Genomic DNA, 18,465 nt, shown 5'->3' with positions numbered 1-18,465 from the left:
GGTTTGTTTAACATAACAGCCTGTGTTGCACAGGTTGGCCATGAACTCCTAGATTCCTAGACTCCTAGAGATCCTCCTGGTCTAGTGCAGTGGCACAGGCTTGTAATTCCAATGATTCCGGAGGCTGAGGCAAGAGAATCCCAAGTTCACAGCCAGCCCCAGCAATTTGGCAAGGCACAAAGGAACTCAGTGAGACCCTATCTCTAAATAAAACAAAAAAGGGATGGGGTTCAATGGCTACATGAACCTGAGGTCAAACCCTGGTACCAAAATGAAAAGAGAGATAGAAGGGCTGGGATTGTGGCTCAGTGGCAGAGCACTTGCCTAGCACGGGTGGGACCTGGGTTTGATTGTCAGCACCACATAAAAATAAAGGCATTGAGGCTGGGGATGTGGCTCAAGCAGTAACAACTCGCCTGGCATGCACGGGGCGCTGAGTTCAATTCTCAGCACCACATAAAATAAAGATGTTGTGTCCACCTAAAAACTAAAAAAAATTATCTCTTTAAAATAAATAAAGAAAGGCATTGTGTTGTATCCATCTACACCTAAAAAATAAATATTAAAAAAAAAAAGAGAGAGATGGATCCTCCTGCCTCAGTTTTCCAAGTGGCTGGGACTACAGGCTGTGAAAATACTTGGGATTTAATTCCTCTTTTTCTAGGGCTTTAAGGTGGAAACCAAGTCGCTGACTTTAGATTTGCTTTTGTAGTTAAGTTTCCCCTTAAGCACTGCACCATCTGTATTTCATGTTTGGATATGTCATGCTTTCACTTTCATTCAGTTCAAAATATTTTCTAATTTTCTTTGTGATTGCATATTTGTGTTGCAAGAGATCAAACCCAAGACCATGTACATGCTAAGCTCACATTTTACCACTGAGCTACATCCCCAATCCATGAGTTCCTCTTTAATTCATGGACTACCCAAAAGTGTGTTGTATAGTTCAAAATATTTGGGGACTTTCCAGATGTCTTTGTTACTGACTTCAAACTTAATCACACTGTAATTAAAAAAGAAAAAAAAATTGACACAGCTAGGGATGTAGCTCAGTGATAAGATTTCTTGCTTCAAATGAATGCAGGTTTGATACCCAGTACTGCAAAAACAAAATATAGTGTACCCAACTGAATCTTTTGAATATGAGACTTGTATTATGACCAGAGGATGATCTGTTTAGGTTAAGTGTTCTGTGTACACTTGGAAAGTACTCTGCTATCGTGTGAACTACTCTACAAACATCAATTATATGAAGTCTTCTATTTCCCTATTGTTCTTTCTACTTGTCTTATCAATCAGCAAGGTATTAAAATTTCCAAATATAATTAGATTTCTATTATTTCATTTTTCCTTTATGTATTATGAAGCTTTTATTATTAGCTGTATAAACACAGGATTGTTACATCCTCTTGATGAACTGATTCCTTTATTACCTAACCTGCCGCTATTTGCCCTAACTATGCCATAGATCTTTTATTAAAAAAAGAATAAGAGAGGCTGGGGTTGTGGCTCAGTGGTAGAGTACTCGCCTAGCTTGCATGAGGCACTGGGTTCGATCCTCAGCATCACATATAAATAAATAAAATAAAATAAAGGTCTATCAACAACTTAAAAAAATTTTTGGAAAATATATAGGACATATAAGGTAAAATGTTTAATAGTGGAAGTTAAAAATAACTTTAATAACTTTTCTGAATTATCTATAAGTTTTATCTATGCTTGTCTCCAGCTACTCATATAAATGAAGTTTGCCTATGTTTTATCAGATCTTTTGAGATAATTTATTGTTGTAAAATACTGAACAAATTAGCAATATATTACCCTCTACAACTCCCTGTGAGGTGAGTCTTACTGATTTAGGGACAAAAACAAGGCACATGGAGTTCAAGGATTTGCCTCCAAAACTAAACTTCAAGATTTCCCAGCCTGTTAGTTGACCTCTTTAGCACAGGGCGTTTTATTCCGACATAATTATGCCCGCTGGCTCAGATTGAACTTGCTTTATTTTCTAAGAAACAGATTACGATCAGAGAAATACTTGAATTCAATTTGGTTCCTCCACTCCATGGAAGAAATAAATAATGTGTGCTATAAAACTTGATCTTAAAACAGCCCTTTCAAGTATACCATTTCTTGATCTCATGCTTGCTAGTGGCCCTTCCTAGCCATGAAGCACAATAGAACAGGCACACAGTAAGTCTGAAGATTAAAATTGCATGTGAAATTTTTTTCTGTCCACGATTTAGTTTCAGATGGAAAAATTTGTCAGTGTTTAATTTAGATGGACTACTATTACTACGAAATTCAAACTATATAGCCCTTTGTCTCACTAGGAAAAGGGTGAAAATGGCCTAGTTAGTCCCTTACACCCTTTGCAGAAAATCTTTTCTTTGAAAAAGTTTTAAGCACAGAGTAAAGGTTATCCTGTGTTATGCCCTGGGGAGTTGACAATCAGCCAGCAAGTCAGTCTTCTGTCTTGCAAGTCCTAGGAAAGAATACCAAAGGATTACACTGGCCCAAATGTTAGAATAAGTTCATTTATTTTTTTTTCCCTAATGTGAAGACATACTTTTTATTTTTGAGTGATTTTTTTTTTTTAGAATAAGTTCTTTTTAAAATTTATTTATTTTTTAGTTTTCGGTGGACACAACATCTTTATTTTATTTTATGTGGTGCTAAGGATCAAACCCAGCGCCCCACGCACGCCAGGCGAGCACACTAATGCTTGAGCCACATCCCCAGACCTAGAATAATTTCTTGATTGGCACTTACAATTATTGGTATAAAAAATAAACTCCAAGATGACTTAGGAGCCACTTCATAAGTTTTAGTCTTAAGTTATTAGCTATTGCTTATCCAACTCTAGACCAGACGGCAAAGAGATCCCCATATACCACTAGTTAATGGCAGAAATAGGAAAAGAACCAAGGTTTCTGAGCTTTTTATATTTTTTTATTTTTTTTGAGGGAGGTCAAATTTATTTGAGTAGGAGTTACCAAGGTATAGTGGTCCAAATGGTGGTCCCCCAAAGATATTCAATTCCTAACCCACAAAACTGTGATTGTCATATATAAGAAAAGATGTGAGAGCTAAAAAGAAATAAGGCAAAAAAGGTGAGGGGACCTCATGAAAACAAGGGAGACTAGAAGAGTAGAAAATGTGGGCCAGGGGAAGGGATGGAGGGAAAGGGAAGGACGGGAAAACAATATTGTGTACATGTACGAATATGTAACAATGAATCTCATTAATATGTGTAATTATAAGGCACCAATAAATATATAGGAAAAAAAGATCTGAGAGAAATTAGTCCTGATCTTCTAGCCTTAAATGCAATCTCACATGTATCCTTTAAAGAGCAGAGGGAAATGAGTCCATTAAGTCAAGGAATGGTAATTACCACCAGAAACTGGAAGAGGCAAGGAACAGACACTATCCCCTTGGAGCCTCCACAAGGGGCTCAAAGCCTTGACTACAGACTTATGGCCTTTAGAATTATGAGGATTCCTGTTTTTTTGTTGTTTAGGATTTTTTGTGGTACTAAAATTGATCCCAGGGGCCCTCTACCACAGACCTGTATCCCTATACCTTTTTCTTTCTAGAACTACCACATCCCTAACCCTTTCTATATTTTACTTTGAGTCAAGGTCTCACTAATTTGCCAAGATTGGCCTGAAACTTGTGATCCTCCTGCCTCAGCCTCCAGAGTAGCTGGGATTACAGGCCGGTGCCATGGTGCTCAGCTAAATTCCTGTTGTTTTAAGCTACTAAGTCTGTGTTAGGATGTTGTATGAACCACAGGAAGCAAATAAACAGTGGAAGTACAATTTTTGAAATCACAAACCAGGAGACTATGCATGCAGTTTAGTGGGAGAATGCTTGCCAACATGTGTGAGGAACTGGGTTTGATATCCACCATCTGGGCGTGGCGGGGGGAGCACCACCATAAATTGGGGCTAGGAACCTGAAGTGTAACTCCAAAGTAAGAGCATGTACTCAAAGCGCTGGTTCATTCCCCAACATACACATCCATCATAAACTGGACATATATAAAACCGTGTACCGATTCAAAAAGAATTGTGCTTCACTTAACCCAAAGGATAACTAAAACCTTTAATCCCTCATTTCAAAGGGTAAATTGAGGCAACCACAGGATCTAAACTGCCCAAAAATAAATTGGCAGACCTGAGAAGATAAACTCAGAGAGAGGTCTAATATTTACATAGCTGCTAACAAGAACAGTGTAAGTTTTTCCACAAACATACTAGCTGGTTGAGGTCTTGGACAGACTAAACATAGACAGCAGTTGTCACTGTGGGTGTTCTGCCAGCACAAGTGTAAAGTTGTCATCAGAAATGAATATGTGGCATCAAATGGCTTACAGAAATCCAACAAATGTGCATCTTGAACTCTGTATAAGCCAACTCTTCTCAGGACGACCTGGACTTCTTCCTATTAGTACAATGATCAGTTAAAGTCACCCTCTATGAGCAAGAAAGGAAAAATCAAAGTTTATGTTAGTGACAAAAGATGACTGCCCAGAGTCCAAGTTCATGAATAATAATGTGTAAATACCTATATTGAATCAAATAATAACCACATTAATATTCTGCTTTTAAAATCAATATCCATAGCACAGCTTTAGGCCTGATTTCAGGTAAATCAATTGAAAATAAAAAAAGACCAAGAAAAAGAACAAAATGAAAGTTGAACAGTCTCTACCAGGTGAACTTATTAAATGAGTGATTCCAATAAAATATGAAAATTAGGGGGCTGGGATTGTGGCTCAGTGGTAGAGCACTTGCCCAGCATGGGTGAAGCACTGGGTTCAAATCTTGTTACCACATATAAATAAAATAAAGGTCCACTGACAACTAAAAATATTTTTAAAAGATGAAAATTATGCTTGGTTACTAATTTGCCTTAAAAATTAAAAAGAGGTGGGGGTGGGGCGACAGTACTGGCTCAGCACGCAAGAGGTTCTGGTGGATTTAAATCCCCAAAACCAAAAATAAACACCCACTAGTCTTCCTCAGAAACTTTGCATCCTGAATCACAAACCATTCTCTTTTCTAAAGTATTATTAAAGGCTCTGAAAATCTACAAAATTTTCTTAGACATTTAAAGAAAATATCTGGTCACTTCAGACTTATCTGCTCTTTCTCTCTCTCTCCCAATTACCATCCTGCTTACCTAAGACTCTGATATAGCTGGACATGGGTAGTAGCACAAACATGTAATCCTAGCAACTCTGGAGACTAAGACAGGAGGATGGCAAATTCCGTACCACCTATAAGGAAGTCTTCTACTTTTTTTTATACAGACCAGTGAAGATGTGTTATTTTCTCTTTTAATAAATAATCCTTTTAGGTTTAGATGCATTAGTAGCCCTCCAAACTTGAAGTGCAAGTGCTTTAACTTTTGTTAATGGAGGCCCAACACTTTGTATTACTTTGGGATGGTTTTAACAACCCTACCAGATTTTCCACGGCAAAGGATAAGTCTAGTTAGGATTTTTCATGTGATAGTCTTGAGAATTTCAATGAAAATTATCTATTAAAATACCCCCACCACAGAGAAATATTCATCAAACCTACAATCCCATTAGAATACACTTCATAATAAAACAAGCAATTTTTACTTGCACAACAACTAGAAATGCTCAATTTCACAAAGCTAAAATCTTTCAAGGTAAAATACACGTAAAAACACCATTTAAAGGACCACCAATGAATCTGCTTATAAATTCAGGTAGCTGAAACTAGAGATGAAATGAATTCACTCAGAATAATCTAAGGTGCTATGATCTGGTTGCCCATTCCTCTGAGCAGAGCTCTCCCCACACCCCTCCCAAAAAAACTGTGGGTTTATAACAGTTGTGAAATCAGTTCAATGGAAATTGACCTGGTTTTTTAAAAAATGAAATACATTGTAGATGAGAAAGTGCTACTGTTCTTTGCACTTTTGTCTGGTGAAACATGTTTCAATATGTATACAGGACCAGTATAAAATCTATTTCTCACTAAATCAAGGTCAAAGGAGAATTTGAGACTCTGGCCCAAAAGAATTCCAGGAGTGTCCAAATCACTTAAATCAGGTAAAATGTAGTGCTCCCTTACCAAAGGTCACTCCCTCAACACCTCACCCATCATCTCCATCTTTCCTAATTTGCAACTGGAAAAATATTTTGAAAATATATTTTCAAAATATAAATATAAACTCTGACATTGGTCATTTTAGACCATGATTAGATTTTTCTTTATTGTTCTTTCTTGGTATTCCTTTCAAACCTAAATACATCAACGATAAATATCCTTAACCCATTATCACTTTAGTTCTTAGAAGCTCAGCAACTGCATCCTTAATATAACCTATAAATAGGTGTATAACTGATAATGTTATCCCTTTGCAAGCACCAGTTAACATGGAAATCACTCCTCTGTTCATTATAAGCTGCACTGGAATTATGTTTTTTGTACAAAACTGTAAAGGTCTCAGGGTTGTGGCTCAGTGGTAGAGTGCTCTTCTAGCACACGTGGGGCATTGGGTTCAAACCTCAGCACCACATAAAAATGAAATAAGGATATTGTGTCCACCTACAACTAAAAAATAAATATTTTTAAAAAATTTTATAAAAATAAAATAAATATTTTTAAAAATATTTTTTAAAACCCCCAAAGGTCTCTAATCCTAAATTTATTTCATATATAGTTGATTTTATCGGCCATTTAAATATTTTCCCTTTTGACTCTACATTAACCAGTGAACAATGAAGTATTAAAATTGACACAGCCAGAGTAGATACCTCAGGCCTACAATCAGAATACTTGCAAGTTAGAGGCCAGTCTCAACAATTTAGCAGAGACCCTCAGCGACTCAGCAAGATCTCTTTCTTTACTCATTAAAATTATTTATTTATTCTAACTTATTATACATGATGATGATAATCTGCAAGATCTTATTTCAAAATAAAAAATAAAAAGGACTGGGAACATAGCTTAGTAGTAAACTGCCTCTGGCTGAGTTCAATACCCAGTACCAAATAATAATAATAATAATAATAATAATAAAATTTAAAAAGCCCTAGAATAAACACAGTGGGCATTACCAACAGAAGAAGAAAATCTAACCAAAAGGCAATGAATGGTGATCCAGGTGATGGGTGGTTCTTCCCTCCCGATACCCTCCTTAAGCAACTTCTTTTTCACCCCAAACCAGACATCCTCAAAGAGCAGGAAAGAGGGGCTTGGGGAATCTTTAATGGTGTAAACAAAGATACATTTATGTAAGGAAAGTTCCTCAGCGGAAGAGACCAAAGAGAAAAGCACCCAGAACATACATAATTAAAGAGAAAGGAGGTAATGAGAAATACGTGATGACTGGAAACAAAAAAAATTTTTTTATTTAATTTTAATGACAAATTATCATTTTTTATTCAATTTTATAACAAATTTTCTCTGAAAAGATTTAAACATTAGAAATCCCATCTGCCTCGATCCCATTGTGTCATATCCAAATATGTAGTCTTTCAAAACTCTCTCTGGACCTACGGACCTATTTGTGGAAATATGATTATGATATAGATTTTTCTTTATCTTCCATAAAGATACGTGAAGATTTATCCTATTTGTTCTACCATCTTAACGGTCTTCTAAACAAGCAAATAAGTCAAGTCTAAAACTCCTCGTTTTCCCTAAAACTAAAGTGGTAGATATATGATGTCCAGAGGTGGGGAAAACATTTTCCCCAAAAGGTGTGTGGGATGGAAACATAAAGATTTCAGTAGGTTAGTTATTATGGATAAAATGTTCATTCCCACGCACCATCACAGGTATTGAAAGTAACAACTCCTAGTCTAAGATAACTCCCTCTTTTGGAGTACCCGTTCACCTACTGGCTCCAGACTCGGTCTATCCATTTAACTGCCCAACTCCCGCGCTCCCCATTGGAGTCAAATCGCTGCCTCTTGGAGAAGGCCATCCTACCGCGCGCTTCGTGCTCATTGGCTCAGTAAGACGCTGCTCAGGAGGGAAAAACCCGCCTCCCACATTCCGATGGCCCAAGCGCCGGTCATTCGGCAGCTCAAGGCAGACCCAATTGGCCTATACACTTGCCAGTCAAATTCTTCGGCTGCAAAGCCCCAAAGAACCTGCAAGGATAAAATATCCCGCCCCCTGTTCTTCTATTGGTTGGCCCGATGCATCGCTGCCCTTTCACTATCCCCCCCACCCCGCGATCCATTCATTTCACACAATAACGGGCCCAAATGGAGCCGGTTCAAGACCTCGTATGCGTAGACAAGACTCTCTTCCACTTACCCGGGATCGAGAGTGATCACTCACACTAACGTCTGCCCTGTTCCTCTGTGGTGGGGCCGAACCACAAGTCACCGCTGCCGCCGCCTTCTGCGCAACGCCAACCGCCCGCCAAAACGGATCCTTCCCTGCGCCTGCGCAACCAATCCTGGAACCGGACCCTTTCTCCGCCCATAACGCCTGCGCAAAAGAGGACACAACTCCCGCCAATACGCAGGCGCCATAGGTTCACCGCCCACTCCCGCCCGCCATTTCACATGTTCCAGCGGCAGGCGGAACTTCATAATACGCCTGCGTAAACTCGCCATTTTACTACACATGCGCTCTGTAAGTAATGACTGCAAAAAGAAGTTTTTACAAGCTACTTATCTAATTTATAGTATTAGTTATGCTTTGCCAGGCGAGGTGAATGTATTATATGGGTGTGGAAGACGAAAAAGGCGTTTACATACCTTGGGTATATTCAAATATGAATGATTGGCGGGCTAGCCAATCAGACTGGTTAAGAGTAACGTAGCTCAGGCACCAATGACTCAAGGGGGCGGGGCTTGCGTAGAACGCCCAAACGGATGACGTTACACAGCAGTACGGAACCATAGACCAATAGAAGGAGGAAGTTATTTCAGACAGCCAATCGGAGCTTTGGAGGGGCGGAGTCTGCCAATGCCAAAAGCGAGGAGGCGGGATAAAAAGGCGAGGCTGAAGGTAGGCTGGTGGATACGTTCGTTAGCTTACTCCTTTCTGCCCGTGGACGCCGCCGAGAAAGCATCGTTAAAGTCTGTCTTCTTGCTGCCGTCATGTCTAAATCAGAGGTGAGTTAGACGCTTTTCGAAAGTTGAGTTTTTTTTCTCGCCCATTCTGAGTTGGGTGAGATGCTACGTGGTTTCGCGGCTTGCACTAGCGCTTTCAGCAGATCCTTCGGTCGCTGCCAGGGCCTACTCCTCCCAAAGTTGAGGTCGCCATTTTGTTGTCCTCGTCGTCGCCATGAGGCCGCCGTCCGCTAATTATTAGTTATCACGCCGGACTTGTTACTAATGTCAAAACTCGTAGACGCATACGGGCACTTTTTGCTTTGTCGCATGGGCGATATTCGTAGAGCTATTAGTATCTTACTGACGATGCACCCCTTCGCACAGTCCTTTTGTTGCGCGTGCGTCCGGAGTAGGGGCGCATGCGCTTGGTGCTCTCCAGCCCTCACTCACTACCACCCTCAGTGATGGGGAGAAGCACGTGGTTTGTTGGGGTTTCAACGAACAATAAGTTATACGCACGTTGGTGTCTGGTTTTGTTTGTCCTAAACGGAAGTGTCCGTGTTATAGCCCCACTTAAACGCGTTTTCCCCACACTCTAGTCCCCTAAAGAGCCCGAACAGCTGCGGAAGCTATTCATCGGAGGGCTGAGCTTTGAAACAACTGATGAGAGTCTGAGAAGCCATTTTGAGCAATGGGGAACACTCACGGATTGTGTGGTAAGACTTGGAAGGGACAAAAGGCAGTAGAATTAGTTGATTTCCTAGGCTTTTCCTGATACTAATCTTGTCTGAATGCTTTGTGAAGGTGGTTAATAGAGGTAATAATTAGAAATAACGTGGCAAAGGGACTGCCTTTGTTCTTTAGTGTACAAAGCTATCTCAAATCTATAGTAGTGGGAAACTGAATGGCTTCGTATACAGGATTGGTGTAAAGTTTCTTCTTGGCCTTAAAATAGAAATGACATTACTTTGTAGAGTTGGGCTGTGTATTAAATGAATTAACACTGTTCACAGGTAATGAGAGATCCAAACACCAAGCGCTCCAGAGGCTTTGGGTTTGTCACTTATGCCACTGTGGAGGAAGTGGATGCAGCCATGAATGCAAGACCACACAAAGTGGATGGTAGAGTTGTGGAACCAAAGAGAGCTGTCTCACGAGAAGTGAGTGATTTTTCCCCTCCCCCAGTATTCATTTGAAGGTGTTGCTTCTGATGAGATTTGGGAGTCTTCTAAGCTTTTTAAAATTCTGATTTTGGGAATAGATCTTGTTTATGTAAAGTAACTTAATTTCCTCCTGATAGGATTCTCAAAGACCAGGGGCCCACTTAACTGTGAAAAAGATCTTTGTTGGTGGCATTAAAGAAGACACTGAAGAACATCACCTACGAGATTATTTTGAACAGTATGGGAAAATTGAAGTTATTGAAATCATGACTGACCGAGGCAGTGGAAAGAAAAGGGGCTTTGCTTTTGTAACTTTTGATGACCATGACTCTGTGGATAAGATTGTCAGTAAGTAACACATTGCTGACATTTACTAAGGCTTTTAAGATCCACTTGAAGTCTCCATCTAAGACCAGAATTTTATCTTTAAAATTTTTTTAGTTCAGAAATACCATACTGTGAATGGCCACAACTGTGAAGTGAGGAAAGCCCTATCAAAGCAAGAGATGGCTAGTGCCTCATCTAGCCAAAGAGGTACATTTATTATTACTTGATTACAATGTAAAGGTAATTCTGAGTTACTGTGAGCCAATATGTGGTTTAACACTTAAACTTTTTTTTTCTATTAAGGTCGAAGTGGTTCTGGAAACTTCGGTGGTGGTCGTGGAGGTGGTTTTGGTGGAAATGACAATTTTGGTCGTGGAGGAAACTTCAGTGGTCGTGGTATGTGTTATCTAAGGCTTAGTGAAAATTGATAGTGACCATATAATTCTATTGCTCTACATCACATCCTTTTTACAACCCACAGTAGTTACAACTGGCCTACACTTCCAAAGTTACATTTTTATCTAATCATGGTTCTGGCTTGACTCTAACCAAAAGTTAATCTTCAGTGTGCAATTAACATACTATACACCTTGTATATAAAATCTTTATTTCAGGTGGCTTTGGTGGCAGTCGTGGTGGTGGTGGATATGGTGGCAGCGGGGATGGCTACAATGGATTTGGTAATGATGGTAAGTTTTTAGAGAAATGTGTAAGTAAAAATTTCTGGCAACCTATACCTTTAGAATAGGATGGTAGAAACTAAAACTCCTAGTGCATGACGAACTCAACTTGGCCCATAATTTGCATGCTGTGAAGGAGGCCCTTAGCTATTAAATTTGCACCGGTTTTTATTGTTGAATACTTTTGTCTTATTGAGAAGAATTGTATTCTTGTAGGTGGTTATGGAGGAGGAGGCGGCCCTGGTTACTCTGGAGGAAGCAGAGGCTATGGAAGTGGTGGACAGGGTTATGGAAACCAGGGCAGTGGCTATGGCGGGAGTGGCAGCTATGACAGCTATAACAACGGAGGAGGCGGAGGCGGCTTTGGCGGTGGTAGTGGTAGGTATCCAGTGATCCAAGTACTTGGTGTGATAGCTAGATTAGCCTTTTAGAGTTTCTGCCTGTATTGGAATTTGGAGCTTTTAAAGCATTGTGTGGTACACTGCATGGTACATTTAAAACAAGCTTGCTGTGCTACCTCCTCCTGGCTTTAAGCTGGGGCCGCCTCACTCCCTTATAAGTAGATGGGTATGTGTTTAGGGGTGTCTTAAATTTGAGTTAGGTAAGCAGTACCATGGCAGGACACTTAGTTTTGAATCAACTTCGGGACCTTAGGTACTCAGGTGATTTAGCTTGTATTTGCACTGGCCTTGGATGTGGAAGAAAGGCCTTAAGGCTAGAGAGTGCTTGCAAATGCCACTAGGGGGAAACTGTTGAGTTGAATGATGTGTTTTGAATACCTTACCCAGAGATAAAATATAAGGATTTGGAGCCAACAGTTTGGGAGGAAGGCAGGCAGCAAATATATAACCTCTTTTTTTATTCTGAACACTAAGCAGAATTGGGCACTATCAGTCATCTTCCCCAAGTAATAGACAAGTCCCTCTTTCCATTCCTAGGAAGCAATTTTGGAGGTGGTGGAAGCTACAATGATTTTGGCAGTTACAACAATCAGTCATCAAATTTTGGACCCATGAAGGGTGGAAACTTTGGAGGCAGAAGCTCTGGACCTTACGGTGGTGGAGGCCAATATTTTGCTAAACCACGAAACCAAGGTATTATTATATATTTGTAATATTGATTGATATCATTGGACTACCAGTTTTTAAGGTAGTATATATGTAAATAATGAAAAGCTGATAATTTTAACAATTGTAAGTAATTTGCAATCAAATTTGAAAACTCAACATGACCTCCTCACACATTAAAGTGAAGGTCACTTTAATGGCCATTCCTTCTTTGAACGTGTCATTGCCTCAAATCTGCACATTTCCTAAATATAAATGAAAAAAATTTCTTTTAGGTGGCTATGGTGGTTCCAGCAGCAGCAGTAGCTATGGCAGTGGCAGAAGGTTTTAATACTGCCAGGTAAGTAAGTACCCTTTTTTATTTTTTTTTACGTGTTGACTTAATTTTTATAATTGCTGATGAACCCAATAACCCTAATATAGCTGAGCAGTGCAACATAGTTAACATTATAATTGCAGTAAATTGTGGATGTTAAGTTAATATTCAGATTAGCAAAATTTGTGGGAAACAACTTTGCTATTGGATTATAGCCTTGAGTCTTAATATGTTTAGATTAACAACTTTATTCCATATTGTTCAACAGGAAACAAAGCTTAGCAGGAGAGGAGAGCCAGAGAAGTGACAGGGAAGCTACAGGTTACAACAGATTTGTGAACTCAGCCAAGCACAGTGGTGGCAGGGCCTAGCTGCTACAAAGAAGACATGGTTTAGACAATACTCATGTGTATGGGCAAAAAAACTCGAGGACTGTATTTGTGACTAATTGTATAACAGGTTATTTTAGTTTCTGTTCTGTGGAAAGTGTAAAGCATTCCAACAAAGGGTTTTAATGTAGACTTTTTTTTTTTTTTTTTTTTTTGCACCCATGCTGTTGATTGCTAAATGTAATAGTCTGATCATGACGCTGAATAAATGTGTCTTTTTTTAAATGTGCTGTGTAAAGTTAGTCTACTCTGAAGCCATCTTGGTAAAACTTCCCCAACAGTGTGAAGTTAGAATTCATTCAGGATGATGCCAGGTTCAGAAAACTTGGTGTAGTTGTGACCTTCTGAAGTTCACCATTGAAAGGGTCACCCAAGCAGTCATGGAATTATTTGGTTATAAAAATGATTGTTGGCATATCCTATGCAATATCTAAATTGAATAATGGTACCAGATAAATAATAGATGGGAATGAAGCTTGTGTATCATCCATTATCATGTGTAATCAATAAACGATTTAATTCTCTTGAATGGAATGAAAACTGTATGGATTTGGGACTGGCAGAGATTTGTACTTTTCCTACCCACTACCCCGATAAATGTTGAATGCTTCTATCACAATGCAAGTTCAAAGCTCTGCCAGAGAATAGAAACCAGTTGCTGGCTAGTGCCACCCCTCAAGTCCACAGATTAGAAGTGTTTGGGAGACATTTAAACAATTTAATTTACATGAAAATAGGCTTTTATATTAAAGGAAAACTGCAGTTTTGTTGGGTCATGGTCTTGGGTGGGTCTAAAAAGGTTTATATATAATTTCAACTAGTTATCTGAAGGGCAAAACTAGAAATATATGGAGCCATGTTTTCTATGTAATTTTGTGTTAACTGCAGTTTTCCTTTAAATTCAACACAAAGATAACATGATCATCCTACAGTGATAATTGTGTAGAAATTCCAAATAGATCCAATAATTGTTATTTGTGCATAGATACTTTTGAGCCTTCCCTTTGGTACCCTCTCAATTTCAGTGCCATTGTACCTAGTAGCATAGATATTTGTTTATACGATAGGACTGTATATTCCATCTCATGGGTGTATCACTTGGAAGTTTTGGGGAGGAGGGGGGGTGGTTGGGTGGGGTGGGTGGGAGGGGGTGGGGGTGGGGAAGCATGGATGATAGTTACATGATACTGGCTGAGTTTGCAATAGCAGGTGGAACCTTAACTATTAAGGGAGTTTGCAGATACCTCAGGATTCGTGACAAAGCCTTTAAAGTTCCAGGAGATGTTCAGCTACTAGGAACTGCTAGCAAGTATAGCGCGAATGGCTCCGAGCTCAGACACTCTGCAGCTGAGAGTAGACACTTGTGGTATGTGGAGTACAGATAAGCCAGGGGCAGGCCACGGCACGCTCCATGAAAGCTAGGAGGGAGTGAAGTTTCAGTGATCATCGCAAGGAAGGAGGCAGACAAGAGTAAGGCACACCTGACTCTTAGGACTAGCAGTCAGAACCAGGAGGAAAGGTTTTATTGCTATGCTGGTAGGTAAGAACAGATTTTACTTACATCCATTAGTTACCTAAAATCCAGTTTTTTGTTGCATTCTCCTTGATAAATTGAGCCAAAACTAGTCCAGTTAAGCTGCAATTGGTTTTTCTGGAGATGAATTCTTAACACCCTGCTCTTTGTTGGCTCCCAATTGAAGGAAGTGAGCACATTAAATTATTTCTATTGTGAAGGTATATTTTTGCCCTATAAATTATTCATTTATTACCTTCCTTTCACCCATTTCCTTAAAACAGTGGCTCAAAGTAATGACTAGAATCCTTTCCCCAAAATGGTGGGAGGTTGGGTGGGCTATTTAATGGGAGGTGGGAGGTATAACTTGAAGATGGGACATGGTCTCAGAAAAGAGTTTGTTCTAAAAAGTTGTTTACTTTTCTAGGAGGAATCTGCTACTACAGGCTTATCAGCTCAATTTAAAAAAAAAAAAAAGGCCAGAAACTTCTGTCCAAGTTCATTGCTAAAGGTAAGTTTTAACAATCAGCACTTACCATTTACAGATTAAGAATGAGATGTTGCACCTCAGATCAAAACAAAAATATTTTCATAATGTTGGATTGTTTGTAGTCAGCAGAATTATTAGAACTAAGTGTTATCATAATGAGTGGATACAGTCATAGAATCTCTCTACTCTGCTTATGTAAATACTGATAATCTTTTTTCTTTCTGCAGGAACATCCTTGTGAGGACAACCTTTATCTGAGTCAATGTACTTCATTCTCACTGCCATGCAGTTGGTTTTTAGCTGCTCTGCAGCTCTGTAATCATTCAATTTTGTGAGTGACTTTTCTAATAAACTGGGTTGTTGTTGGTTGTCTGTTTTTTTTTAAGCTTTGTTTCTTGTTCCTCTGTGTTAATAGTAAATGACCTGATGCTACAATCTTTGAAACCGTTTCAAATTGGCGAATAGGATATAGGGGTTTTAGTGATTTACACTAGTTGTCTGGTGGTAAGCCAGAAAAACAACATGGATGCTTAAAAAATCTTGATTTCCCGAAGTGGTTCTAATACTCTGGTTCTTTGTTTTGTGCTGGGAATTGAACCCTAGGCCTTCAGCATGCTATACAGATATTTTGCCGCTGTTCTGTACCCTTAAGCTTATATGTTTGGGATACATTATGGTTCATACTCCCTGAGTCATGGTTTAGTAAAAGCCAAAAAAGCACAGTGGGGATAATATGACCCAATAGAAATACGTTGTTTACTTCTTCACTCTACTGGAGCATGTGTTTCTAGCTCCCCTGGCAAGGAAAGGTCAAGTTATATAAGCTGCCACTGGGTTTAATGAATCTCTTTTGGGAGTTCTGTGCCTATCATGGAGAGGAAGAAGCATGATAGAACTCATCTTTGATTAACAAGTTGTACTTGTTGACAAGATACCTCAGATTGTACTAAGCCAGCCAGGCATGACAGATGTCTGCAATTGTAGCTATTTGGGAGATTGAAGCAGGAACATGATCTTGAGGCTAGCCTATGCAACAAAAGACCCATCTCAAAAGTCAAAGGTGATGAATAAGCTTGGCATGGTGGCTCATGCTTAATTCTAACAATTCCAGAGGCTAAGACAAAAGTATCACAAGTTGGAGGCCAGCCTGAGCAACTTGGTAAGACCATTTCAATTTTACACAGTGCCATTTCTGCCATAAATTTTTAACAAAGAATTAGGGAGAAATTTTGCCTCTGTTCATGGCTATATTCTGAAATACTTCATGGTAAGAGTCTTCCACCCTTACATGTTTTAAGAGTGGTGTCAGGGATCTGTTTATGACTTGTATTTGCTAAAAGTCATCTTTTGGACAGTTATATGGAGGGAAAGAATACTAGGATCCTATAGTTCACTAAAATAATTCCTATTGAAATTGAAAAGTGAGTTTTATCATATTCTACTTGGATAAGATTATGAAAGTAAATTCCCCATTTTTGGTACTGGGGATTGAACTTGGAAGCCTTAGCCACTGAGCCACATCCCTAACCCTTTTATATTTTAAGAAACAGGGCCTTGCTGAGTTGCTTAGGGCCTCACTAAGTTGCTGAGGCTGTCTTTAAATTCAATATTCTAACTGCCTTAATCTCTTAGAACTGCTGGGGACTACAGGTGTGTGTACCACCACACCTGGCAAATTCCATACTTGTAACATGAGGAAATAGATTTGATGTCTTTTTCAAGTTTCTATAACCACTTGATCATATAATCCAGATAACTTCCAACTTTTGCCTTAGATTAGCATGTATCAAAGTACACTATTGCCTTCCCCTATTAGAATGTGATCATGGGAACAAGGCTTTTTCTAAGCAGCTAGTCTAAGGCCCTGCTCTTTACAACTTGAAATGTGGGAATATCTTCAAACCTGTTAGAAATAGGAGGCATGGAACCTATTTGGCACAAAAGTAATCCACCAGCTCAGGATGCTGAGGCAAGAGAATTAAAAGTTCAAAGCCAGCCTCAGCAAAAGTGAGGCACTAAGTGACTCGGTGAGACCCTGTCTCTAAGTAAAATACAAATAGGGCTGAGTCTGTAGCTCAGTGGTCAAGTGGCCCTGAGTTCAAATCCTGGTACCCTTCCCCTGACAAAAAATGTGGGTCAGTTGTGGTGCATGCCTGTAATCCCAACAGCTGGGCAGGCTGAGACAGGAGGATCACAAGTTCAAAGCCACCCTTAGCAGTGGTGGGGTACAAAGAAACTTTAGGCTTTTATTCCTTAAACCCAGGCTAGAGACCGTGTGTTTTGGAATCTGTAAGCATTGGGGTTCTACTGGAAGTGTGTTTTCCCTGTTGAGATGGAATTTGTAAAATGGTATGGTAGGATGGAGGTAAAACACTACAGAAGAGAAGTGATATGATTCAGTGTTGGAGGAGATTGAGAGGCACCAAACCCCAAGTTAAGGAGTTTGATTAAACTTTGATGTGACTAAAAAATCTAAAACTTAGTTTATTATATCCTGGAGTTTTGTGAGACAAGGCTAATAAAGATTTTCTTTTTTTAAAAGAGAATTTTAATATTTTTTTTTTTTTAGTTTTCGGCGGACACAACATCTTTATTGTATGTGGTGCTGAGGATCGAACCCAGGCCGCACACATGCCAGGCAAGCACGCTACCGCTTGAGCCACATCCCCAGCCCAAATAAAAGATTTTCAAGGTCTTGAAGAGGGCCTAGGCCCCAAAACAAGAATTGGGTAGTAATTATCTAACATGTCCAAAGATTTTATGAGGGTGCACATGTTACTTCACTTTAGACTAGGTTTTACCAGTGCTTGGGTATGAAATGCTCTGAAACTTTGGTGTGTAATTGAATTCATTCCAATCAAGAACAATAGTTCACTCAGTTTTCTGAGAGCTCTGGTACATCATGACCAAAGCTGAGAAGCGGAAGAAAAAAAGGCCTGTGGGCTTTTTTGTGCTCCACAGGTAGAGAGAAGAGAGATCTAATGAAACAGGTCTTGGTGGCACACACCTGTAATCCCAGCAGTTTGGAGGATTGCAAATTCAAGGCTAGCCTCAGCAATTTAGTGAGAGCCTCTCAAAAATAAAAAGGACTAGGGTTGGGGGTGTAAAGCACCCCTGGATTAAATCCCCAGTATCTAAACATCAGGAACCTTGCATGGAGGGCCCATCCAGTTTTGGCACCTCTCCCAACTTTATTAATGGGTCTTCAGAGAGAGGGGTTCCTCAGATCATCCATTATCCCTGTCTCTTAAAGGGGGATGAAGGTGGATAAATACCTAGGCTTCCCTCCCCACCCCAACAAGCAGTGTGGTAGGGAGTGCCCAGGTCTCTCAAGAAAGAAAACGGTGGAACGCTATTTCTGCAGAACTTTTTATAGACCAAAGTCTATACTAGAGGTGGAGGTTGGAGGCCTGAGAAGCCAAGCTCCTTCCCCACCCTCAAACTCCCCCACCCCCC

The 18,465-nt window shown here is 39.7% G+C and overlaps 2 protein-coding genes across 8 annotated transcripts in view; one reads left to right on the top strand and one right to left on the bottom strand.

Annotated features, from left to right (window-relative positions):
• The window catches only part of Cbx5 (chromobox 5), a 39,394-nt gene extending 30,422 nt beyond the window's left edge, over positions 1-8,972 (bottom strand). The window contains exon 1 of one of the 3 annotated variants that reach the window (XM_078053384.1): positions 8,765-8,972. In XM_078053384.1, coding sequence (XP_077909510.1) covers positions 8,765-8,909 — 145 coding nt within the window. In that variant the 5' untranslated portion in view covers positions 8,910-8,972. Of the gene's footprint in view, positions 1-8,315; positions 8,474-8,764 lie in introns of those variants that run through there. The other 2 variants (XM_040280526.2, XM_005325074.5) reach the window with 2 other exon arrangements.
• On the top strand, positions 8,965-15,394 carry Hnrnpa1 (heterogeneous nuclear ribonucleoprotein A1). 5 transcript variants are annotated; one of them, XR_001229747.4, is made up of 12 exons: positions 8,965-9,124; positions 9,664-9,780; positions 10,078-10,224; positions 10,365-10,575; positions 10,669-10,761; positions 10,858-10,950; positions 11,169-11,243; positions 11,451-11,612; positions 12,173-12,328; positions 12,577-12,641; positions 14,947-15,030; positions 15,237-15,394. XR_001229747.4 is itself a non-coding variant. In XM_013358440.4 (11 exons), the coding sequence occupies exons 1-10, from the start codon at positions 9,110-9,112 to the stop codon at positions 12,630-12,632; spliced, it is 1,125 nt and encodes a 374-aa protein (XP_013213894.1). In that variant the 5' UTR covers positions 8,965-9,109; the 3' UTR covers positions 12,633-12,641; positions 12,886-13,535. The 5 variants fall into 5 exon arrangements, 3 of the variants coding, with proteins under 3 accessions (XP_013213894.1, XP_077909508.1, XP_005325133.1); XR_013440579.1 differs by having other exon boundaries at positions 12,577-12,645; XM_013358440.4 differs by lacking the exons at positions 14,947-15,030; positions 15,237-15,394 and adding an exon at positions 12,886-13,535.
• The last annotated feature ends 3,071 nt before the right edge of the window (positions 15,395-18,465 follow it).

This window comes from Ictidomys tridecemlineatus, chromosome 6, assembly GCF_052094955.1.
Source record: "Ictidomys tridecemlineatus isolate mIctTri1 chromosome 6, mIctTri1.hap1, whole genome shotgun sequence".
NCBI lineage: Eukaryota > Metazoa > Chordata > Mammalia > Rodentia > Sciuridae > Ictidomys > Ictidomys tridecemlineatus.
Note: the sequence above shows the minus strand (reverse complement) of the source record. Positions and strands in the feature narration are given on the sequence as shown.

Excerpts from the sequence above, each read along its gene's own strand:
- Hnrnpa1 (XM_013358440.4), top strand. Across the intron at positions 9,781-10,077 it reads GAACACTCACGGATTGTGTG|GTAATGAGAGATCCAAACAC; the intron begins GTAAGACTTGGA and ends CACTGTTCACAG. Across the intron at positions 10,762-10,857 it reads TGCCTCATCTAGCCAAAGAG|GTCGAAGTGGTTCTGGAAAC; the intron begins GTACATTTATTA and ends TTTTCTATTAAG.